The 27,186-nt window shown below is 36.0% G+C and overlaps 1 protein-coding gene across 1 annotated transcript in view; it reads left to right on the top strand.

Annotated features, from left to right (window-relative positions):
- Positions 1-27,186, top strand: part of DPYD (dihydropyrimidine dehydrogenase) — a 349,307-nt gene that overhangs the window by 140,237 nt on the left and 181,884 nt on the right. The window contains exons 9-12 of the mRNA XM_026853962.1: positions 12,157-12,264; positions 15,323-15,492; positions 17,132-17,342; positions 25,743-25,927. Coding sequence (XP_026709763.1) covers positions 12,157-12,264; positions 15,323-15,492; positions 17,132-17,342; positions 25,743-25,927 — 674 coding nt within the window. The remainder of the gene's footprint in view (positions 1-12,156; positions 12,265-15,322; positions 15,493-17,131; positions 17,343-25,742; positions 25,928-27,186) is intronic.

The following is a 27,186-nucleotide window of genomic DNA, read 5'->3' as shown; positions in this document are numbered from 1 at the left end:
TAAAATTTCATATGCAATACAACATATGCTGATGTTGGGAAAGGAATTCAGATTTACTTAATGGATTAAAAAAACCTTAGATCATTTATTACTTCTTTCTGTTGTCGACCCTAACTCAGAATAGAGTCTGGTCAAAGTATGACCTTAGTTATTTCCATTGTGTGAAAGTATGCGGGTGTAGCTATATAGTTGGTTTAATGTTTCTCAACCAATCTACTTTCGTAGGAGAATGTCACTTTAACAGAGTATTTACATAAAACTCCTTGCTACAGCTGCTTTTAAAAGGAAAGGCAGATAAATATATGCTTAAAGATAAGGACATTGATGTGAAGTGGGTAAATGACCTGAGTGAGAAAGCTCATTGACCCTCCAGCATGTTACAAGAATGTCATATTTGTTGCAGCATACTCTGTACTGACACACACAGCATGTGACAATCTGAGAAGATAAAGCCTCTGACAATGCATAATTATTATTCACCTGCAATTATAAAACTCTGTGTGCTATTTTTCTTAATTGATAGTGAACACTGGAGCATAATCATGTTGAAAGTGTCTCTTCAGAATGTTGCTTTAAAGAAATGAGTAAGAAAGTCTTCTCAAATGTTTTGATAGATGATTCATGGCACTGGAGCTGCTGACAAGGAGCCAATATAGCCAGGCCTATAAATATGCAGTTACGAGAACTCTGGAAACATGCATTCTGGTAGTGTGACAGAGTCAAAAAGCACTTTTTCTCCTGAAGTAGGTTTTTAAAGTTGCTTTCATCCTGTTCTACATTCAGATACAATTGTCTAATTAGACTAATTGGCTGGCAAATTTGCCTTTTAAATAAAATCAGTTTGGAGGTGAGAGAACAAATACCATCAGAAACCTGAATTACTCTTTCTTTCCATAATAATTGTTTCTTTTTAACAGAGCAGAACTAGGCTTTATTATTTCTAGGGAGTTTCTGTTTAATTTACTATATATGACACTTTTCCAGAAGGAATGAATATTGGTAGTCTATTTATAAACCTTTAAACAAAGTAATCATAATGAAATGACTGACCTCTACCTTACCTGCAGTGGCAGTAATGAATACAGCTCTAGTAAGTAACTGTTACCTGATGGTATTTTAATAAAGTAAGCTTGCTTTGAGTCAGTACATGTACATTTTCCTGTGTTTTGTATTGTCTTCTGAAAATCCACAATAAACTAAGGATAATGAGAATGAATGATAGCTTAGATGTGTTCTCTCCTTGAACTGCTGGTTGTATTAAATCCACAGCTTCCATGCAGGCCTACAAATCTATAACATCCGTTTCAGATGAATTCAGAAACAAGGGGCTGCATTTTTTTATTCTTGGTCCAGAGATTAAAATTGATCATGGGAGACACAAGAGAGCAGACTTTAGTATCACAGCTCAATGTGGTTAACTGGCACAGTGCATGGCTTCTGTTCTACTTAACTGTGCACATACAGGTTACAAATATTATTGATTGCAAGGGTCAGCGAAGGCTGGAGGGAGGTTATGTCGCTTGATGCTATTCGGTAATTTTTAAGGGACAAGAGCTATGAACCCTAAGAGCAGCTGGGACAGGTACAGTTTAAATCTGACAAATGGAGATTTATGTTTGTGTGAGCTGGCAGAGTCCTTCAGGTAGAAATAATAAATGGAAATTTGATAGGTTGTTTTATCATAGGTCAAATAATGTGCTGTAGAAGAAGGGGAAAAAAGATTTAATTATTACCTTTTCATCAGAATGCGCTGATGATAGGTTTTCAGTTGTAGATCTGTGCTGCAGAAAAATGAATAATGTTTAGAAGTCTTTTTCTGAGGCATCATTTAAAAAAAACACGTAGAGATGGTTTACCTGAAATGATTCAAAAATGCAGCGTAGGTGGAACGATACAGCAGTAATTACTGAATAAGCTTTATAGCATCTTTTTGTTCTTCCATGTGGACAAAACCAGTGTATTAATATTTTAAGATTTAAGATAAGACAGTATAATATGTTAACAAAGAAATGGGAAACAATAGTTTCCTTTATTGAAATTTCAGATAGACTGAAGTCTTCCACATTTTTTTTTTAAAAAAAAAAGTTCGGGTGAATCCTTGTTATGTTTTAAAAATAGGAATAACCAGAAAGTCCTATATTTGAAAGTATTATTTAGCGTGTGGGATTTTCTTCTTGGACAAGTAAGATTTTACAAGTGTTTAATACAGATACAGTTACATAGGTAGCAAGGCTGTAATTGATCTAGCCTATTGTTTCATAGTCAATATATTCAAATAGAATGGAAGCTGTGGAAGTAGCATGCAAAAGAGTAATAGTAGTGGGTTTAAGAAAAACGGCTATAGTTAGATATTTCTGTGCTTAACTGTTTACTTCATCAAGTTTAGGAACAATATTATGAAAATCAGTGTCGATATTTGTAACCCTTTGATAGCATCTATCAGCTATTATATTATATTAGAAGTACAGTGTGATTTTAGCTAGTACAAGGTGATGTTGTCTCCGTACATTGCAACTTCCTTGCTGTACAGTGCCTGAGATCTGACCAAAGGTATTATTCCAGAATATTAATGACTTAATTATTTCTCATATATTTCCATGGGATGATTTTGCTACCTTTGATAGATTTATTTTTTTTTTCTCCCCAATTGCTGCAACAATTGCAACACTGCTGCAACAGTGTAGAAGCCTAGTATTTATTTTTCTTTGTAATGCCAACTAAGCATTTGTGGTTTTTTCTTTATATGTTTTCCATCAGTTTTGTTCTCATTTTATCCATTTCCTGCATATTTACCATATGTAGCTTCTATTGATCCAGCTTTTCAAAATTTTTTCCCAGTTATTTTGGAACAAAAACTTAATATGAAGAGATCTTTTCTATGCTAACATTTGATTTTACCTTTGTAAATTTTCATTGGCTTTGATTATTCCAATATGCCAGCAGGCCTGCCCATAAACTGGACATATTAGACAGGTAAGTTATAATGAATCTGCTTGGGGAAAGGTATTGTTTCTACTGTAAACAGCTATCATAATATTTTCTGCTTTCTTTTAAGGAGTCTGTTGCTCATTCAGTTTATTTTATTTTTCTTCTACATATTAGGATTTTCTATACTATAATAAAAATCACTTTATATACTGTTTCTGAGATGATAGAATTTTTGTGTCCTTCAAGTTGCTCACAGTCCCGAAATCTTGCTTCTGTGGCCACTTCACTTCAGCACAATTTACTGAACAAAAGTAAGCATTGGGGCCAGTTTCTTCTTTACCATGGTGCAGCATATCACACTGACAAATAGTACCTTGCTGGTGTCTGGAGGAAACACAGCCTCCCTCTGTCTTTCCTTTGGCATGTTAGTGCCAGAAACAAACCTGTAGAAGGAAGAGAGAAATAAACTAACATTAACATGTCAGATCTTAAACTTCAGTATCATTGCTATGCTGGTTCAAGGATGTGCTTCTGAATAATGACAGTTTATGCCAGTGGCGAGAAGTGACCAAATTCCAGTCAGGATTAAAAGTCTGATTCAGCGCTATTGTAAACAGACTGCAGCAAGCTCTTTTCCTGGGTGGAATAGTACATTCTTATGTTAGAGATGGATTTGACTGAGACTACTAAATGCATTTTTGCTAGTGACCTTTTCAGATTTGTTGCCAGTATAATAAATGCTACCAAGATGACATAAGAAAGGTTTGCAGCAATATTCTACTTTATTTTTTACAGCAGATGTTTCTTCAGTTACTCTGTATTACAATTTACAGAACTCTTATGTTCTACAAATCAAGATTCATAGCAACTGTTTCAGTGCTTTAAGTCCTGCAATAAACAATACCAGGCAGAACAGAACCAGAGGGAAGGTAAGCAGTCTTCTGCATTCATCCTTCTCTATGATAAGGTTTACTTCATAGTAATCTTCACATTTCAGCAAGTCCTTTCACCAGGACTATCATCTAACCTCCTAGCATCCTCAATTTAACTATTACTTCAAATATGGGCAACATCAGTTTCCAACCTGAGAAGAAAGTCTAGAATTGCCATCTGTTCCTTAATTTAGGAAGCTGTATATCTTTGTTCAACCTAGTATCACATCTAGTGTGTCCTTTAAAGAATTATGTTTTAAAAACACTTAGTGATACTATATACTTCAGTTTTGAGGTGTGTATTTTAAGAGTGCTTTTAGAGGGTAAGTGCTCAAGTCAAACTGGGAGTTGAAAATCTTTATGGCGTTTAATTGAATTCCCAGATATTGATAACTGCAAAATCACCACATAATTTCTCCAGATCTTTGTTTACTTATCTTAAAACACTGACAATTTTCACTGAACTACATTACCTTAGTCATACTTGAGTGTTACCCCAATAATATTGGGAGTGCAGTTCCCATATGTTGACCATAATAAAATTAAGGAGAGCAATTAGAACAAGAGGTAGGCTGTGGACTGTAGGCTAAAGCCTTGAAAAAAGATGGACTGATTATGATATACCAAATTAAGGGTGGACTCTATTTGATAGGGCTAATGAGTTATGGTTCACCTTTGGAGATTTTGGTTGACACTGTATGTCAATCTAATCTGATGACGCAATCCCTAGATGTTGTGAGGACAGACCACAAGGCTGCAGTGTTTTGTAATCCAAGCTCAGATATACAGCAGTGATTGCGTGGTCATAATCCTAATTTCCATCACTCGTGTGGATTGATTCTAAGATGCCTGTGTTTCCCATCTGCACTTTCTGATTCCCAGTTCTTGTGAAATTTTGGCTACATCTAAACTGGGATTGGGCAACTGGTTTCAAAGAGAAACTGGATTATAGGAACAAATTTAGTTCTGGCTGCACTAACTACTTATGTCCTGTTATTTCAATACCATTTGCAAGACCTCAGATCCTTGTCTCTATGTCTAATTTAGCAACAAAATAAGGTGTGAGATGTATAGACTGATTGCTTCCAGGTTCTGCTACTTATACAGATGTTTTTAAAGGACATTATGGTGTGGACATAGTTGTTCAATTTAGAATGCACTGCAGTAATTGTGTATGGCTCTTGTTGATAGATGTGAAGGGTGTTCCTCTACATATGCTGTACACAGGTTCATTCTAACTTGAGGGTAAAGAAAAGACTAACCTAAGTGTCTTGTAATTCTTTTACTATTTTCCCTTTTCTTTTTCTGTGATTGAGGTCTTTAGCCATCATTAGGGTATTACTCCTACAAACCTTGCAAGTGTACATATTCCAAAGTAAAGAAATCATTAATAAAAAACAGTAAAAAGGAGCAGTTATATTACAAAATAAATCTACCAGGCTTACAAAGAAAACAAATTTGAAAGAGCCACCTGCTGTGGAGATGAGGCAGTAATCTCAACAGCAGGAAATAAACGGAGAGAGGAAGAAAATACAAAAGCATAGACATTAAAAAAGTAATTAAAACACTTATCTCCATCGACATACATAGCAAACAAAAAAAAATCAACCACCTAGAAAACATACTCTATTGAACCTCACAACAGGAAGTAACAAAGCTGTCACCATAAAAAAAAATTCTTTTGCAAAACAAGAGAGATCCTTTAAAAATACAAGCCTCAAAAGTATTTACTAATGTGTTAATCACTAATGGACTGACCTTGAGAGAAGCTAAGCACCTGCAGAGCATTTGCAACTTTACTGGGCATTTAGTCTTTCAGAAATCAAACCCTTTAAAATATATAGAGAGTAACTCTTTAGATACCAATGGTTTTTGGCATTTCTGATGAATGTCATAGCATGAATTATAATGGTGCGTTTAATATAATCAGCTATGTGGCACTGCTGAGGTACCATATTTGGATAATGCATTTCAGTATAGTTCATATCTAAGTTGTGTAATATTGATCCATGGACAGCAATGTTATCAATATTGGTATGAATTAATGTGACTTCTTATAAACAAATAAGTAGAGCATATGCCACTGCACACAAATAAATCCTATCAAGTCCAGGGAAAACTGTGAATTTGATGGTTATGAGAATTTACTGTTTCAGTGTTATCTATTAAGAAAATAATATACTTAAAACTCATGGTTCAATTTAAACTGTTCATGGATTGTGTGACATAAAATGAAACTGCTATTTTGTTCTCAATTTTCTCAGACCACAAACTTGTTGAAGAACAGAGCATTCAGAAATATTAAAGCATGCTCATGTTATTGGAATTTACCATATGCTTTTTCTCCTCTGCCATGCACCTTTGTAGTCACGCTCTGACCATATGGTACCTGTAGCTGCAAGTCTCCGGGCAAGTGTGAAATGCTATCAGAAGTGTAACATCTGAAATATTTTTATAAAACAACACAAGGAGCAAGTTGGAGCACTCAGTGCATAAAAGGGCAGGGAAATGGGACAAAATAAGTACTTTTCTGTTAATTCAGAACAACCCTTCCAGAATGGAAATGGTGGAATTAGAAATTTACCTTTAGAGGACAATTATATTAGCTCTGTGTCTACTTCAGCACATCTTTTTAAGAAAATAAAAAACACCATATAAACAAATATTGTTAACAAAAATAATTAATCAGACCATGTCTGTTCCTCTGTAAAATTCCAACCAGTCTTTATCCATCAGCCTTCCATGGCTCCTTTGCCCAGGGCACATGAGTGGGCACAACTTGTTATTCCTATTCCTCAAGCTGGCCAAAGGTGAGGTATTGCTGGGGCAGAACCTGTGCTGCGTCATTACAGGGCAGTTATGTTCAAGTTTCTTATGCTGATTAGCAGGCAGGGTCTCAGCTGGGTTTAGCCTCTCGAGTATTATTTCAGGAGACTTGAATTGCCACTAGAGCAGATACACAGCTAATCATGTTTCTTCTGCCTGCATTCAGTTTCTTATGAGATTCATGCATTTTCCTTCTATTCTGACAGTTGAAGGCTTTCCACATGGTCCTAGGATCTCCTAGCCCCCCCTTCCTCAGCAGATCCCTCTCATGGAGTCTGGGAAGAGCAGAACCAAAATTTTCCCTATAAATGTGGCTTTTCAAACTCTTCTTTAGCTCTGAAATATGAGCAGGTTTTCATTGATATGGCGAAAGGTAGAAAGACCTCCTCCCTACTTTCTAAATTTCTACTTAAAGCTCCATATTTATATGTCATGAGAACATTTTTTTAAAAAAGAAAAAGTTACATAAATTGGCGAATAGGGTTTGATGTTGGTTTTGGTTTTCTAGTTTTAAAAGATAGAAAAAGGGATGTGCATAGCCAGTGAATCCAATTTTCTTTGTTTTCTTTTGAATTGTTTGGATAAATTTATAGATGTAATATCATTTTGAAACAAAGTTGAAAGAATCATTATAAAAAGATATTAAAATAGAGTGTCTTGGCTTTTAAAAGAATAGTTCTTGGTATATTCAAACACAGATTGCATTCATCATCCTGAATTTACATTTTTACCTGAAAGTAAAGGGCTGGTAAAAACATATCAGCCAGTTCTCACCTTGAAAACCCTCTTCTGTCAGGATAACAACAGCTAAGAATGCAAAGAGAAGCATTACTGCTTGAAAGATCCTAGCTTTTCATTTGTTTACCTGGTCCAGCTTAAGTTTTTCCAAAATGTGGTATTATCACAATTAAAAATGAAACAAACCAAACTTCTCAGTGTTTGATCTGAGGAAAAACAGAAAATGTCACAATGCTCTAGTAAGTTTTATCCCTGTAGGCTACTGTATATTTGCACTTCAACTTCAGCTCCATTTTTTTGTTTGGAAATTTGTTTTCAGTCAGCTGCCAGTGAAAACTACATTTGACCCTTACCAAGGATGAGGGCTTATTTTGTATGTCAGTTATTAAGACTGGCTGAGAAGTTAATTTGAAACTACAAATCAGCCCAAATGTGTCAGATTTAAGTAATCCAAACAATGAGTTCAGGTTCAGAAGGCATTCCTGTTTCTGTGAAGACTGGATTTGATCAAAATAGGAGAGAGAGGTATGCTGTGCCTCTACTCCCACTTTAGTTTTCCTTTCCAGACTAGGCTAATAGTTACAACAATTGCAGCAGTGTTTATTTCCTTTTCAGACTTAGCTGACCGATGTGTTGATGTGCCTTGATTTATTTAGTGCAGTAACCAAGTGGACTAGGTGTGTTGGTCTGCATGCTGATCCCTTACATTGTGTATGCATCACTCTTGTATATTGCCTTGTATACGTGACAAATTGACTCTAATAATTTAGCGATTCATATTTCATCTAGACTAGGGAATTGTGAGAGGATCTGAATTCTATCTCTTTAAATGGCGATGATGAACTTACCTCAATCAGTTAAGAAAATTAAAGTGGATCAGTATTGTGAGAACAGAGTACAAGATCTTGGTACGGAGCAGGTGCTGTTTTTTCTAAACTATATATATGCGCGTGTATATATTTATATGTATATATGAAGGATATAAGAATGGGAGGTTAAAAGTCCGTGTTTTCCAAAGCCACTGTTGTAGTGGCTAATGACTTTGGAAAGTGTATGGTATGTCATGGGAGAGACACTGAGGTTGAGGTTTAGCCCTCTGGAGAAGGCGTGGAGATCAAAAGGAAAGAAGGAAAGAGGGGTTCCTGTTAAGAGAGAAATGCTTACTGAGAGATAGCTGGAGCATCTGGAGACAAAAGGCAGGGCCTATCAAACCAGAAGGTCAGGAATAGCAATGAATTGCTTTCTATGATGTACCTGTCCCAGATTGGGACTGTCTAGATTAGCTTTTGTGAAGCTGAACTAGATCTGTCATGCAAGCTCTTATTTTCATAATGTTTCTGCTTTCTCTATTCTTAGTAAATGCCATTTTCCACAGTCCATGAGGCTTCATTGTGTAGTTTGGATATCAGTTGCTTCAGAAGCTTGTTCCCTGGCATCAGCAGGTCAAGGGACTGAGGCTTTAGGAAGGCCAGGGCTTTGGCTGCAGAAGGCAGGGGGGACAGGCATAGCCCTGTGCTTGTGTACGGGTGTGCTGAGTTCATCTGAACAATACCAGTGGAATTATCTTGCTAGACTGCATCCTCTTAGTTGCCCTTCAGAAGAGTTGGTCTTCAGTGCAGGTGAAGTATCACTAGATTTTGATATAGGTTATTTAAAGACAGGAGACCTAGAATAGTGAAAGATTGTTTCAGGACAAGAAATACCAAGGAATACATAAAAAATCCTTTTAGATGGCTTGCAGATAGATTTGGAGAGCAGAGAGCTGACTATCGTTGGCTTCAGTCTAAAACCTAGGGGAAAGACCTCATGTTTTTCTAAGCATTTTTTCTTGGGTGGCTTCTGGCTATTTTGTACTAGTGTGTGAATTCCCTTTTGCTAAAGGATCTCTCTGATTTATCTTCAAAGAGTATTTCTCTTGGTTCATTATTTTGACCTAAATTGTGTCTTTCATAGATGACTGGGGTTTCTTAAATTTTAATTCTTCTCTAAAACTGTTTGCTTGAAACTACATTTTTCCTCTACTGCTGTTTTTTCATCAAATGCTCTCTCTCCTGAGAGGCTGTTGGCTATTTATCAATATTTGATCTGACTGTAAAGCATACTTCTGTGGGGTGGCTATTTATTATGAAATGGTGTCTCTCTAAATTGGATCTTAACAGTTCTTGATCTCTTTCTTTATTTGTCTGCCTCTTTCTTAGCTAGCATAGTGGCTTTAAGAAGTACTCAATCTCCCTATTTTAACGAAATTAAATGCAATCATTATAATGGCAAATATTAAACAGCAAAAGGAGATCAGAATCTAGTACAACTTCCAGCAGATGCGTAGCAAAGAGCTTGAAACTGTGCCAGGTGTTTATAGGTATAAGAGAAAAATCCCCTGCATTTCCTTCAAATATAAATATTGCAAAATTGGTTTTTGTGGAGTTTTCAGCAAAATGAAAACAGTAAAATAAATAGCAGAAAATGCCACGTATATTGACTACCTCTTAGGCTGGTTTTTGGTCATATCATCCAGGCTAAACTTTATTGAATCCAATGCATTCTTAATCCAACTCCTTTGATTTCACTGACACTGAACTAGTGATGAACCTGAAATATGAACATTGCAACATTCCTTGAATTCTCCTCTTTCTTCAGCCTATGAGACCTAAATTACTGATGCTGTTAGAGACATTTTCATTAGATGATAAAAGTGACAAAAACAAGTAGAAAAAATATTTTTGAGAATTTCTCCTTGTTTTTGAATGGGGATAGAAAGGAAATTATCTTTAATGCAGGCTGCACATCTCACTGATGACAAGAGTGTTTCTCCCAAGAGTCAACAGAGGTATCTGTAAACCAGTTTACAGATACCTCAATAGAAATATCTGCATTACTTTATCCTCTGCCTGTAGGCAGTCACTGAGAGCTTTTTCTGGGGTACTCTTCTGGCCATAAATGATTTTGCAGTATATACAGAGGAAAACCTATGCTGTTTTAAAAATAATTTCTTTAATGTACTTTACATATTGTACTTTCAATAGCACTAAGTCTTTCTGGCAGCCTTTTAAGATATCCATTATTCATTCTTCATTAGCTGATATTCCAGTCTACCCAGGAAGTAATTCAAAAGTGTTGAGTTCAGTTTGTGCTAGTATTTTCTAATCTTGTTTTTCTCAGTATCCAACTATAGGTCAGCAGTGTTTTGAAAGTCAGGTGTTCAGCAACTGTCATAGTTTATTTTATTTTATTTTTATAAATAGAGATCAAGAAAGTGCTCAACATAAGATTTTTGAAATGCAAAAATTTCAGGATTTTTTCATTTCCTTTTTGGCTTGTAAGCCTTTTGAATTCACTGAGAGCATGTTTTCATTTTCTTCACTGAAACTGTTAAAACTAAAAATAAACTTTTTTTTTCTTCTATATTATAGTAATTTAATTCAGTGATCTAGAAGTTTAAGAAACTTCCCTCATATCAGGTGACTCATGAAAAAATCCTAAACTTTGTTACGACTGAGTCCTGATCTTATGCTGTAATGAGACAGGTTTTTGCTGCTTCAGTAATATAAAAAGACCCTAAACTTTCTCTACTTGAAACAGCACTCCTCAAAGTGCGATCCTACTTTGTTGTTGACACTAATATGGTGTTACAGAGGTTTTCCAGACCAGTGTGTCTCAAAGAGGAGAAAAATTAGTCTGGTGGCATCCATGCCTGAGAATGGACGGAACACTGATAACTTTGCATGCTCCAATCCTGCCTGCTGGCTCGGAGGACTCCTCGGTTCTAGTGTGTTTTCTTAGAAAAATTGTTGACACTTACTGCATTTTTGTATGTAATTATTAATTAGCATACTTTGATAATATTATGGTTTTTTGGATGTAAATATGGAAGTCAAGATCCTGTTGAAAATACCCTGACAGATCATTTCATTTACATGAAAAAAAATGTTAACTTCTGTGTCAGCTAGGCTGTTTTTTTCATGCTGTCCAAATGTTCCAAGATATTCTGTGATAATTAGAAGATGCTTTTTGCTGCTTTCTTTTAATTGAAAGGTATTTGTTGCTATTATTGGTTGTGAAGTGTATCCCTATCTGTATCCTACACGTTCTGTATAAATGTGTGCTATTAATAACTATAAATAAATGTCAGCCAATAAGGACTTCAAGGTTTTGAGAAAACAATCAAGAATGGCAAAAAATGATGGCATACATATACTTGCAGATAAGACAGATCTACAACATTGTCATTTTTCCTCCTCTCCTCATCAGTTAAGCTGTTTATTATTGCTTTATTTGTATTATCTGCAGACTAGCTGTATTGAAAAATGCCTCAAAACAAAGGGAACAAAACCATTTCACAGCAGTAAGTTACATGTGCGTGCAGGTAAAGCAATACAAGAAAAGCTTATGAGTCTTCTCTTCCCCAGTAGCTTCTCTGCTTTTGCACCCTGTATATCCTGTTATTTCTAATCCTTTCCTCTGCATTTGTTTTGGTATGAGTTGTATGAGTACACAGTTTATCCAACAACCTTATTTTCAAGTGCCAGTATTATTAAAAGATTACCAGTTATGTAAGCTACAGACTACAAACATGAAACTACAGTAATTTGTGATGTTCTTTTAGAAACATCTAAGAGTTTGTAAAAGTGCTTGTATTGAGGATGTTTTTGAAAATGGGTATGTAGTGTGAAATATATATTGGTCATTGACATTTCCCATGTAGTTCTGATATGCCTTAAAATATCTGTTTTAGGTTTGCCAGAACCAAACAGAGACACTATATTCCAAGGACTGAGAATGGAGCAAGGATTCTACACATCTAAAGACTTCCTGCCTTTGGTAGCAATGGCAAGTAAACCAGGTGTGTCATACTATGGGGTTTTTTTTGTAATCATATTCAGTAAGTCAGTAGCAGTTATTGATATATCAAAATGGACAGCTGGTTACACAGCAGCACATCCAATTTTGAAGCACCTCCCAATGAAAGGGACTGAGGCAGGGTTTTCGCTTGGTGACTTGCAGCCTCAGAAGTGTGGTCATGAAAGTCAGTTTTAGAAACTGCAAAGCAAATAGTCATATGTAAAAATCTAAGCACATGGCAAAGCATTACCCCTAATAAGTTATATTTGTTATTTTAAATAATATTCAAAAGATGTCATAAACTTCTCCTTTGTATAAATAATCTTGATATCGATTATCTTGATATCAATAGTATATATAAGATGGTCTTGAAAAAATCTGATATTGAAGAACATGTTACTGACCCATATAAGCACCTGCTTTGTGTATTGTTGATAAATTATTTTACTTGATCCCAAGTCACATACTGCATGTTTTACAGACACATTTAAGGAAACACTAGTTCCTTACCCAACTTAGTCTAAGACCCAGGACAACACTAGTATGCCAGGAGTTAATAAGACAACACTCACTTCATAGGCACCAAATGCAGTCTTGTTTTATGCTTTTACATCTTTGTTTTGAGTACAAAGATGGCTGTGTTTGCTCCCCAAGGAGTATAGCTGCTTTCAGTGGCCCTGAATGTGAAGTCATAAGACCCAGATAGATGTATGAGATGGGGCTCATGATTTCTACACCACATTCCCTCATGGTCTAGATTCCCCAATGTACAGTTTTTTGGGCATGTACTTGGTGCAGTATGTAGTCTTGGTACATATTACCACGTATTTAACCACACATATACCTTTTTTATCTACAAACTGATTTTCTTCTGGGCATTCAGAAATTTCTTTTTAGCATCATATAGGGTTGCCTACTTACTTAGTAGACTTTCCATACATTATCTGTTGGAGAATATACCTTCTGCAGCAAATTATGCTGTATATAAAAGTAAAGTTTATTACCCCATTTTATACAAAATATTTAGGAAGGGAAATTCTGCATCCCATCTGTCCCATCTTTGTTGTTTTGATCAAATGCTTATTTCTGTCTTATCATAAGCTCAAAGTGAGCTCAAATGGGTTGGGAGAAAAGGGTGGATTTGGGTTTTTTTGAAGAAAGAGATTTTTAAAAATGAAGCAGATTGAGAATCTGCACTGAAAAACATTTGTAGATTAACAAAGGAAAAATAAATCTTGCAAAACAATCCCCTCTTGTAATAATTTGACTAAAAATACTTTGTAGAACTGTATGGACATGTAGCACTTATGCAGGCTGGTGACTTACAGTACATGAGGATCTGTATACTGTGATCTGTGTCTTTTAAAATGTTGCAAAGGAGCACTCTTGATTTGCTAGGATATGTAATGGTTTTCTTTATATTAAGTCTACAATGTAAAAAAAGATGAACTTTTGAAGAAATAACCTTTTCTGACTGACAGTAATAGCTCGTTGGTGTTGTTTGTTAATTAACATGCTCTCTTTTACTTAATTTTTCTAGTGTCTGTCTGTAGCTACCTCTTACTTTCTAAAGCATGGAATTTAAAATAATATATACACGCCCTATATTCTGCTCTATCCTTTTTTTCTTTTTTTACTATGACAGTTCTCCAAATAATAGACATGATAGACTGAGTCGCAGTAAGATACAAATTCTGCCTGCTTATTAAGTTCTGAATACCACTTGTTAATGTACTTTCTTCCAAAAGGGGTTTCCCTTGCAGATACATTGATGTGAAGTTACCTCAGGAGTGGCCTTGTTCTGAAGAGCGAAGTGGGCTGCTGTGACTGATCCATTCTAGGCTAGTCCCGTAATGGCACTCTGAGCTGCCATTCCCCTGCTGCACATGTACTCTTTCCACTGCTCAATGTACAGTTTTGCTGAAAGATTAAGTTTGTTAAAAATAAATTCTTTCTAAACTTTTCTAATTTTAGAATAAGAAGCCCATTAAGTAAATAGTAAATGCGATGCCATATACATAGGGAGGAAAATTATAGCATTTGCCATACATTAAGCATTTTAAAAATGGAGAGAGAATATGTGTATTAGGATGTTGTTCCTCACTCTGTTTATATGTCTAAATTAAAAGCATTATTTCCTTGAATAATACTTGTGGGTTTTTACAATTGCATGTGAAAATCTGCTGCTGCTGTGGCAGGATATTCAAATTACAGTGCAATGATTAAATGTCCAGTTTAGCACCTCGTGACTGAAATTATCACAGGGTCATTAAGAATATAGATGTATATTATTTATGGCATTATTTTTAAACTTTGCAGTAATTTGTCTAATCAAGTTAGTTTTATTAAAACTTTTGATAAAGTGCAATCTCATACAGAGAACACATTTCAGTTTTACTTAAGTACTTTTTGTATAATCAAATCATCAAATACAAGCTGTATATGATGAACACATACTGTTTTCTCAGGAATTACTGTAATAACAATATCCTTTCTGCCTCATGTTCAGCTGCCATAGAGAATAGCCTCTGAGAACCATGTCATAGCCAGAACAGTGTCAGTGCCTTGTAGAAAACTGACTGAGGGGACTAACTTCGAAAAACTATTATACAAAACTATCAACAACAGGTCATCCTTTGAAAAATACCAAGTATTATTCTTTGTAATCTGTTAAAAGGTGTTTTGTTTGGTTTGGTTTTTTAACTCGGAGGATAATGAATCTGATAAGAGAGAAACTTACTTTTTCAATAAAAAGATCTCACAATGCTAATTTCAACCCGACAGGACCTACAATCCTACAGATGTGTTGTCATTTGAATTCTTTCCAGATAGAAAGGTGCAGCTGCTTAGAGTACTGACTATGAAATTATGTATATGAGCATATCTTAAAAATGGGAATAAAACTGTCTTTCAGTGAAGCAGAATAATTTGATAGTGACACTCCATGCTTGGAAACTGTAAGATGCAATTTTACACTGCTTTAAGTACAAGCACCTTCTGAGCTGTCATGCAGAAATGGTTTCTCTACTTGAAAATGGGAGTTTCCTTTCATCTTTCAGGTATGTGTGCCTGTCACTCTCCATTGCCATCAATACATGGAACTGTGATTGTACTTGGGGCAGGAGACACTGCTTTTGACTGTGCAACATCTGCTTTACGCTGTGGAGCTCGTCATGTGTTTGTGGTCTTCAGGAAAGGATTCACTAATATCAGGGCTGTCCCAGAAGAGGTAAAATTGAATAACAGCATTTATGAGATGGAATATTACTTGTTATTTCTACAGAGTGGTATAGGTACTTAAAAGATATCTACTAAAGGTTTTGTTTATAAAAATGCTCTTAAAATGTATAAAATTTTATTAAAGATCTGAGACTCACTTTATATAGTCTTTGTATAAATAATTTTCCTCTGTTGTACCTGTTTCCTGTAAAGTCAGAGAGATGCATTTGCATATATGGCATAGAATTTCTTATAAATTAGAAAATACAGTAAAATTTTTGATCTTGGAAGCACCCCAGAGATCAAACACCCATTTGAGTATTGTAGGTGACTCTTCAGGTCACAGTTAGATCCTAGAATGATACTTTCTGTCTGCTGTCTAATGAATCTCAGTGATCCTGATGTTGCCTTGGGAGCCTATATAATCTTGTAAGGCAATTACTTACAGTGATTTTGGCACTGAATCACTGCCAATGGCAATAGAGCAATATCATTCATCACAGATTTCAGTGTTCAATTTGATTTTTAGTTTGGCTACAGACTTTGTCTTAGGACATCTGCACATTTTGAAACTGACTCTGCTTCTTCAATGTATCTGTACTACAGAAGGAGTTTTTCAGATGAGATTTTCTTATTTTGGTGGTCTTTTTCCATTGTCGTTTATTTGGTACATATTTACACTTTTGCATACTTGAGGATATCAGGACATTTTATGCATCTTTATCATGAGATTTATGATAGTTTGGTCATCTGTTTCAAGAAGGTTTGCATCTTTGAGATCTTATAGAAGATAAGAGGTACAAAAAAAGTAATAGAGGATCTGTTCTGTTGCACTTCATTTAAGAATTCTAGACACAATGAGATTACTGAAGCCATTGAACAGACAGACTAGTGCTGTTTAGACTCTTACTAATCAAGAATCAGCTGTCACTCTTAACCAAAATCTTTGTTAGCAGCTTGGGTAAATTCCTAAAAGTTGTCAATGTTTGTACTCATCCAATCATGCAATGGCCTTGGAAAAGTGTGAAATAAAAGTAACTTCAGCTAGTAATGGCCATGCTACAATGATGTCAGGTTGGATATTGCATGTTCAGAAAAGTTGTAATGTAAACACAGACAATCAAATCCTGAAGACTTTGCTCAGACCAAATGCTGTTTGACTTCAGCAGTTTTACCACAGCAGAGATTCAGAAGATCTGAAGTCTGGATTCTCGCTCAGAAAACTGTTGTTTGCACATGGTACTCAGCATTTAATAACATCTTAAAATCACAGTAAACACAAATCAGGGCTTGTACTTAATTAATACTAGGCCTCTTCTTACAAGACACAGATAATTACATAAGGTAACTCTTTTGCCCTCAGAGGAGTTTAATGTATTATAGTAATAGGGAACAATAAGAACATATAATGGAGAAGTGTTTGCATTGCAAATTTACCTAGTGTCACTGTCTAGAACCGCTTGCTTTAATAGCATGGGCAGCTCTGAAGTTGGTATCAAGATGTCTGTCTGTATACAGTGTACAGCTGACTTCTACTATAGAAGAATGTGTGGTAGCATCTCGAGTCAAAAAACAGTTTATGGGTTTGGTTTTTTTCATAAAACCACAACAATGTTCAAATTATATATTTTATTGCTTCTCCTCTACAGATGGAACTTGCAAAAGAAGAGAAGTGTGAATTTCTGCCTTTCCTCTCCCCTCGGAAAGTTGTACTTAGAGGTGGACAAATTGTTGCTATGGAGTTTGTTCGAACTGAACAAGACAGTGATGGAAACTGGAAAGAAGATGAGGATCAGGTGGTCCGCCTGAAAGCTGATGTGGTGATCAGCGCCTTTGGCTCCATTTTAAGCGACAATAAAGGTAACCCCTACTAATGCATTCTATAAATGCCGGTGGTTATTTTAGCTGCAACCATTTTGTGCCCTTTGACAGTTTTGTGAAATGTGTCTTCTGGATATTACACAACTTGTGACTGCTGGTCCTCTTCACGAGAATTTCTTTGTCCTTTAGGTATACCTCTAACAAAATTTGAGGGTCTGATAACAAAGTAGTTTGTATATTGCTGCATAAAGCAGGAACTCAGATTAAAGTTACAGTTGCTCAGTAAATATTTTGCTTTCAATGCAAATGGGATCTCAGAGAATACACTTGGGGATTTCTTCTGTTCTCACTAATTAACTTTAGAGAAACTCATTATACTGCAACTTTAAACTGAACTGATCTGATCTCTGAAACTTTTTTTTTTTTTTTAACCTATTAAATTAAGCAAGAATCAAGACAGATTCATTATTCTGGTTCAGGTGGTCTGGCTATCACTCATTTCTTGTGCATATGCAAGAGAACTGTGGCTTCTCTCATGTATACAGTATTTGTTAAATTCACCTGTGCTTGTCTCAGCTTGCCTCATTATTTATTTGCACTTTGCAAGCTTTCGTCTTAAAAATTAACAGTTATATAGTTCCCTATTAAAGACACAGAAATTGGTGCATAGATGGCATTCCAGAGATTGAACAAATTGTCTGGATGTCGCAGAAAGCTGAGGAACATGAGTCCAACGAAGAACATGGGAACGTTCTGAGCAGAGCTCAGACTGTTCTCAGGCACTAGGTTAGGTTTAAAAAGTTCAGGCACATATATCAAATGTGCCTTGGAAGAAAAAAAATGCTGACTCAGGAAAGACAGATTGATAAAAAAAATAGATCTTCAGCCTGGAGTTGCTCATCAAGGTTAGCAGGTTCTGAAAGCCTTAGTGATCAATGTGCCTACCTCTCCAGGGCATGATCGTGCCAGCTGATTAACCCATGACATGTTGTCATGGTCCTTTGGGTATAAATACTCTGACAGAGGACTTGACAAGTGCCTCAGAGTGCATGTCACCAGAAAATTTGGTAATCAGATGTTGGTTCTGCCAGTGCAAAGATAATTTCAAAATTTCCTGATGTAATGTGAGTTTGTGAATCTTTTCATTATAGGAAAATTGTAAATCTGAAATATTCTAAGCGGAGACTAGTAGCATTTGTGAGCATACCTCAGGCATATAAAATGTATGACTTCCCACATCTGCATTTTCTGTGTATGCCTTATAGATAATGCTGTTTTAAATGAAGTTAAAGAAAATAGTTTTCTGATAGTAAGATTTTCTATAATTATTTGTAAAATAATACAAAAAGTGTACTGACCTCACGGGAGAACAAAACATTAGTTAATGAAGATAAATTATAGGTCCCGTTGAAGAATTTTACAATATAGCTACTAGCAGAGTTGACTGCAATCTGAATGGGCTACTCGGTGCTTCCTGTGCACCAGTCCAATTGTATATAAAATTAAACCATCATACAGGCATGAGAAGAGTCTAAACTCTCTCCTACAGTAAAAAAGAAGGATCAACCTGGTTCCTTAAGGAACATGTGAAGTTAATTCCAGGAGCATTCATATCTTGTGTGTGTTACTATTGCTTTGTGATAGATTCATGCAGCCTAGGCTGTATCTAGACAGCGACTGCACCCAGCTATGTACAGTGCTAATTACTCAGGGCTGCCCCCTGCCCTGCAGTTGCCTCCTGCTCTAAAAGGGCACGGGAAGCGCAGTCCATGGCTCTTGGAGAGAACAGACTCCCATTCCACCTGGAGATATATTGTTCTATAAGGAGTCTGCCATCTGTGTTGGTCATGTTTGAGGGCTCAGCCCAACCTCCAGGAAGCAGGGAGAAGATGTTTTTTAATCTTGAAGAGATTAATGAACTACTTCAATGGTGAAGGTTACTTGACTGAGAATTCTGATGTTTTGTTGTTGTTTTTAAAACCCTCTGTTTAGGTTTTTTTTGGAAGGTTTTCTAGAACCTCATGTGGTAAATCAAATATTAGTCTGTGCAATAAGTAGGTTTTGTTATGATTCATAGACCCTATGACAAAGGAGTTGATTTTGTTTTCTCCCATATTAAAAACTGCTTCAACTAAAAGGTTGAACTTAATGTGTTGCTTAGCCATAATACTGTTCCACTCTTGTATCTCCTAGTATGGATTCACTGTCTAAATTAGTTCTTGTGAGGTTTTTAAATAGGAACATAAAATGGGAGAGGAAAAAAGTCATGCAGTGACCTGATCATGAAAGAACAGTCATTTACCTTGGGGGTGAGCAATACACCTCAGTTTCACACTGTATTTTTTATAAAGCTGCTATTAGAATAGCAATCCAATTACAAGGAAAAATGCAAGGCATTTGTTTTGGATGTTGTGAAAGTGAAAAGAAACTAAGACTTGAGGGAATAAAGTGTTTATTTTGAGCATACCACTTCAGTTGCTTTTAAATCTTTATTTTTTGACTAAGCCATCTTAATGAAAGTCAAATTTGCTTTTCACAACTGAGCTGGATTACAACCAAATCTTCAGGCTACCTCATCATACATAACAAAAAGAAATTACCCCCACACATACCACCACCACCAAAAGCATCTTATATTCTTAGTGGTTTTTAAAAAAAGGAAGGACATTTTTGTATTCCAGGGATGGAGATACTCAGGTATTCTCCATCAAAAGATGGAGATGAAAGTACTGGAGGTACGCAGAACTGGACAATACCATAAGCAAACTGATCTGACTTGGAACTTGATATCATTTTTAAGAAGGGGATGGACGAGATGACCTCCAGAGGGCCCTTCTAGTCTGAATTATTCTATGACTGGATGACTCAGATGCAGGCTGAATAAATGTGTTAATTGTTGCTCATACAAAGCTCTATCAATTGGCCTAATTCATAAGGCACCTCAGGAAAATGCAAACGCAGTATTGTTATTAATATTGTTAAATGCTGATTCTACTGATATAAGAATAAAGAAAATACTATGAAAACCAGAGGGTTTAAAATCAGATTTAGCTTCAGTTCATCAGAGTGTTCAGGGCACCTTTGATGCCCCTGTTTTAAAGTTTTGCTTTACAAGACATAAGGACATGGGTGACTGCTATTCTGAGAGCAGTGCAGGACAAGGGGCTAAGGCAGAGTACGGAACTGGCAACATAAGTTTAGTTCAACACTGTTTAGCAGGAAGTGGTAAAGAGGAAGTATTCCCATTTACCAGAACACTGAATTATAGCATGATAATGTCTATATTATTTTCCTGGAGACATAAAAAGGGGAATGCAAAAATACCCAAGCAGACTCCAAGTATTACCTTTGCAAAAAACCCCAGGAATAGTAGGCTATTTGTGAGCAAAAATATGTTTTATTAAATTTTTTATAGTAGTTAGCTATTGCATGGTAACTGAAGGGCAAAATTTTATTTCAAATTGCTGGGAATCAGTCACAACTTTCAGATATTTTGCTTTTACTTTTAGTATGACTATCATCTTGGTTGGAAACTGCAGCAGCAAACCCCAGAAGGCTTACTAGAGTATAAGTACTGCCCCTCCTGTATAGTGCAACATACAGCAAAGATAGATTTGCCCAAGTAGTTTTTATTTTATTAAATAAAATAATTTTATTATTTAACCCACTCCTATTTAATATTTATTTCTATAGATTGAGAAGCATTTGCTAGGGAAAAGCTTGCAGAGCTCTGAGCTCGTAAGTGAAAAATATTTTAGTTTTCCTTTGTACAAATACAAAACTTCAAATGGTACAGAAATCAGCAAACCTGCAAAGAGTGTTGAGTTTCTTCACACAACCTGCTCAGACAACTAGGTAACCTCAGCCTCAAAGCACTGAAGCCTTGACTCTCTAATGAAGGACTAGGAGGGAGGAAGAGAGATGGCCTCAGCTGGGAATGCCCACAGGGGTGACCTGGTGTCTCCCTGGTAGCACAGCATCTGCGAAACACCTATAGAACAGACTTCTAGTCACCAGACTTAAAAAAAAATAAATTGTTATATAAACCTGAAATTTATACAGATTCAGAAGATTCCTAGTGAAATAGGTACGAGTTTTCCTGCTGAGTCATTTGGAATAGGATTTTTCTCCACAAATGGGTTTACTGAATGATTTTGAGTGCAAGCAGTTCCACACACTGAAATGATGGCTAGTTTCCAAAAGTGGCTTCATGATGACTTCTAAAGTCATGTTAACTTAGAGCAGGAATTCTGCTATTTCACCCTCTAGACATCAGTACACATTTGTTTGCTGGTTACAAGACAAAACCAAAGGCAGTACCAGCTTGTAGCGGGAACCTCTCCTAGGATACCTGGACCCAGCTTTATCTAGTCAAATCACTTTCTAATCCTGGTTCAATATGCCAGTGGGGCAGAGACTGTGGGAAGCATGACTGTGCCTTAATTTGCTAGGCAGTTAGACTGGGCAGTGTCAGCAGTTAATCAGTCTATTGGTGCATGTGACAGCTGTAGTTTTACATTTGAGATTAAGAAAGTTACAGTATATTAATATTTTTCTGAAGTAATGCTAGTGTTCACTGTAAAGGAATTCTGTAAGATGGATATCAAAAATAACATTAATGAGCTACTAAAGCTAAAATTACAGGAACTTATGAAATTGGTTAAACATAAAAACCATTAAACTGTTTATTGAAGCTTCACAGATATACTGCAGCTAATGAGCATTTCTGCTATTTAAATAAGCCCAAATTGAACACACATTACATGGATACATAATTAGTCATGGCAGTCAAACACACACAGACTCACTTTTAAAGCTTTATTTGAGGAATCTTTTCCATTTGATTTGTTTTGTTAATTAAAATATTTTTTCTGTATTCACTTATATTTTAATATTGTTTTTGCAAGTGCTATAATTGCTCCTGCTTTTCCATTTGTGTTTGTTTGCTCTGTGAATATAGGAAATTTGAATATATATTCAGAAGTGTCCTTTTGTTTGGCGTTATTTGTATTAGCCTCACTTGAAAGCATCAGAATAATTCAATTGTATATTGTCTTTCATCCAGAAGGATCTTTTCAAATTATATATAATATCTCACTGGGATATGGAGGATAAGGCAGCACAGCCACAGGATTATACTCCGAATTTTCAAGAGAAAAGCTATGTTAGTTTTAAACTTTAAAGGGTGTGAGAGTGCAGGGATTTAAAAGACACTCTTTACTTTACCCCTGAACCAAATCATGCACCAATCTTGTTTGCTTGCTGTTCAGTGTCAAACTGCAATTCAGAGAACTAATAGTTGGAGTCACCTCCTTTCAAGCTCAGGTTTGGCTCTTAGATTCTCTATCAACCCTTGCAGGGGCAGAGAAGGGGCATCCCTTTGTGAAGACCAAAGCTCTCCCCTTCTTTCTGCAGGTGGTTTAGGAGGTGGTCCCTTCAGCCTCACAGTTGCCCTGGGTACCAGATCCAAATTGTGAGGACATTAGGAACTCATATAAGATGCTTTTAAATCATGCCCTTATTTTTACTTAACCTAAATCTTGGAGATTATAAAAAAGACAGAAGGAAATAGCTGCTGGATACCATGTCAATCTTGCCACCAGAGAAATGTTCTTTTCCAGTTTTAAAAATACTGATCAGGCAGACAAGTCCCCAGGCCCTAGGGAGATGTTTCAGGTGAAGGTATGTTGGGCATTCTTTGCACTCAAAAAGCTTTTGGTATAATTATGTCCAAACAGCTATTTTAGCACAAAACAATCCAAAGATAGATTTGAGAAATGTAGTAGATCCAGGATAACAGAGGTAATACCCTGTTTTGAAATAAGTAGTCAGGACTTCGAGTTTTACATCATCTCTTCTGAAAAACTGTATCTCCGATAGCATGTTGCTCTCTAACGCCTTTACTGTGGTTCAGTCCTGTTCTCAGAAAAACAGAAGTCATCTATTAAATTTCCAACACCAAATCCTGAAGCACCAGGTTTTCCTCTGGGTTTTTTCCAAACATATCTTTACAAGCCTGTACATATTTAGCTTGCAAGAACTGTCTAGACCACACGCTGAGATGATACCACTGCATTCAATAAGTTATCCTATATATGAAAAATATAGGATGATCAAAAGCTTTGTTGAAGTACCAACAGTCTGAGACATAAAGAGAAAGTTAATGTATTGATTTATAAAAATTACTAAAGCATTCTTAATAAAACTGCTATCAGTCATTATCAGCACTTTCCTTTTTTTAAAAAACAAAAAACAAAAAAAAAACCACCCAAACTCAAACAAACCAACCAAAAAACTCATTTTCTAGACGGAGAAATGTCTCTGTCTGAAGGTTGTGTTTGATGTGATCTTTCAGTAATTTGAATATTTTTAAAGGACACCATTTCATAAATTTTTGATTCTGTTACTACACAAATACTATTTTTGCCAAGTTAAGCCACAAGGATATGCAGGGTGGGAGGGATTGTGCAAGCAATAGGTCTTGAAGATAGATTAAATACTTCTGGTATGAAAACCTGCTACAGTCTTTCAGTTTAAAACTGTCTTCTGTGATTCTGGCTTCTGAATCAGTTGAAAAAAAAACCTTTATATTACCGTCCTCTGGATGTATGTTTGTCTGTGCCAAGGGTGAGGAGGAGAATGTAGGTGGGACAAGTAGGTGACAATGTTTGTGCCTTGCTTCCTATTTTATTATTTTGCCCCTGGTTATACACAGCCCCCCACTTTGAAGTTCACTTCTAATATATGATTTGGAGGTGAAGAGAGGCACAGATCCCGGGAAGAAAATTCCATCATGATGATGTGCAAGGAAGATGCATTTGAAGCTTGCTGTATACTCAGGCATGCACTGGGCAATACTGTGAATTTGCCCTTGTATTGGAGAAATATTCTTGTCTTAAACTGGCAGATTTCTCTTTTACACATATGACAGCACAACTACATCAGTTTAATTGACCTTGGCAATCTGCATCTGCTAGTCATATGTCCCCGAGGGACATTGCAATTTTAAGCTGCATTTTATTGTAGAATTTTCAGTTCCTGTAGACAAAGCTATAAACCCCCTCATTTTGATATATGCTATCAACATTTGCTAAAAATATTTATTGAAAACATGATTCTCTTCATGAAGCTACTTTGAAGTGTCTTTGCAATTACAATAAATTAATTTAAAAATGCATAATAAATATCCTGTTAATACGGAGCAAGAATTTTTTTCTATTTATGTGTATGTAATGCCATGCAGTATAAAAATTTTGTAAAACTTTTGTTTCTATATTATTTTTAAGGACAATAATAGTTCATGTGCAGAATATGCACATGCTGCTTACTAATATGAAAAAAATTAAGATAATGCATGCTCTAAAAAACCATCAGAAATTGTACTGAAAAATATACAAAATATATTCTATTCATGTAAGCATTTCATTTTGATTGTGTTTTTATGGTTTTATTCTTAATATATGTAACAAGTTTCAAAGTGAGCTTTACTTTCATGATGTTCTGAGTTTAAATATTAAGTCAGGATGGCTTTGACTTTATTGAAATACATCTTTTTCAGAATTAAATTTATTTAAAACCAACACACTGTCAAAGCCAAAGCTTTGATAGCATAACACTTCCTGGTGGGAAAATGTTCCATCTGAAAATTTTCAGTCAGGTTTAATAATGGCCTGTCAGAAAATAGTAGAGTATCATTTCTGTTATGAGGGTTAATAAACGTGGGAAGTAAATTCTGGAGATCTAAATGAATGTCTAGAAATTGTATCAGAAACACTCTTTTTTGGTTTTAAGTGTCAAAAATCTTATGCTGCGTATTAAGTTGTGCTAGAGAGTATATGGTATGTTATTCAGGAGAAAAGCATGTTGTTAAGGTAAGTGCAGTACAAAGTTATGAGTGGAGGGAAAGGGAGGAAATTTATTTTTCCTTTGTTAATATTGTTCATTAATAGGATTTTCAGAAGTGCTGGACTTCTTCCCTGGGAGATGAATAATGCCAGTGAGAATGGCTCTGAGTTCCAGCTTCTGGGATATGCATTGTGTTCTCAGGGACTCACCAGAAGAACATTAGCACCAATTATTTCCTGAGCCTGCATTGAGTCAGTCACTTCTTGTGATACTTGTGTACATTTATTTTTAATGCAAATCTGGCTTTGCAAGCACAAAGGAATTGGTCACTTTTCTGATACTACCAAACTGCTGTTCTATATAATGTATGCTATTTTTCTGTCGGAGTCCTGTTAGTAATTACATACCTCCCCTAGCTCAACAAAAGCGTTTCTGTATATAAAAGGACTTTTCATTCCTACTGTAAATTCACATTTAAGTAAGTGAAAGGACTTGGAACTGCTTTTCTAATTGTTATCAGTGTATGTCTGACAGATTTTAGCAACAGCTTTTTCTTTCTTCTATTAACATACTTGTCGTTCATTTTAATTACAGTCAGAGAGGCCATGGCACCTATCAAGTTTAACAGATGGGGTCTTCCTGAAGTAGATCCGGAAACTATGCAAACAAGTGAACCCTGGGTTTTTGCAGGGGGTGACATTGGTGGTCTTGCTACCACTACAGTGGAATCGGTAAATGATGGAAAACAAGCTTCCTGGTACATGCACAGATACATACAGGTGATTTTTTTAAACGTCTTTTTCTTTTTCACATTTCTACCTGCTTTTAGATACTTTAAAAAATAATTTCATTATGGTTTAGATTAAATATACAAGTTTTGACAAACTGGTACCTGGATTGTCTGGTGATTTGAGCATTACAGATTCATTCAGCTTGGATCACATACTTGAGTTTGGGTAGTTGAACCCAGCTTTCTTACATTATCTTAACACTAAAATCCGAGTAACGTTTTATTGGCCTCAGCTCTGAATTCCACTCAAGGGTAGCAAGCCTCTCTGCACAGTGCAAGTCAAAGTCCTAATTGGGTAATTGGGGAAAAGAAGCGAGCCCATCAGTATTAAAAAGTAAAATCTCCCAATAGCACATAAAATAAAAATTAAATACTGCCAAAGTTGTTACCTGGGGAAGACATTTTTAGTGTATTAACAGTTTACAGAACATTCAGATTATCTACACTGGAACCCAAGTTTGCTCTGATGAAGCTGATAAACTGGATTCAAGAGTCTGACAAAAAGATAAACACTGAGTGCAGAGAGGAAAATACTTCAAAGTAGTATTTACCTGAGAAATGTGAATTTAAAGGGTATAGATTTGAAAAGCATTGTAACTGAATGTTCCCTTTTGGTGGTCCTTGTATGTTGCTGACTGAGCACCTCTGCCCTAATTTTTCTAGTAAAAGAAAGAGTACAAAGTCTAGAGGAGCTGCAGAGGAACCGTCAGAGACAGGAGACACAGCCTGTGTGTGGAGAACCAGCTGACAAAGACTGTGTTCATAAGTGCAAGGAACTTTTTAGAAACATGATACATGATTCATTCTCCCACAAAAAGAGATTTGAACAACTGAAGTTGGGACTGTAACAGCTCGATGTCTTTCTCCCCCATCCATCTGCTCAAAGCCTCTTTGATTGCATGTTTGTGCAATTTCATGCTGTTGGGGTCTGATTTCACTTCCTAAAAATACTTCAACTGAAAGCTTGTTGTTAGTATCTGCATATTTTTTCCTCACTTGTTCTAAAGCACTGTTTGTGTCCTGCCTTCTTAGACCCTCTGAAAATGCTGAGTGTGAAACATCTTTAATCCCTGACCTGCTTGCTTAATTTCTCAGTGCACAGTGAATTTGGGTAACTGTGATAGGGATAGGGGGAGAGAGGTGTATCTCCTCCTTTTTGTCTCCTTCCTCTTTAACCTCTAGAAATACATCACTTAAAAACCCTCCTTCATCATGTTGTTTCCTTCTCAAAGCTTGCTCCCCCGCCCC

This window comes from Athene cunicularia (assembly GCF_003259725.1).
Source record: "Athene cunicularia isolate RWA chromosome 8 unlocalized genomic scaffold, athCun1 chr8_part1, whole genome shotgun sequence".
NCBI lineage: Eukaryota > Metazoa > Chordata > Aves > Strigiformes > Strigidae > Athene > Athene cunicularia.
Note: the sequence above shows the minus strand (reverse complement) of the source record. Positions and strands in the feature narration are given on the sequence as shown.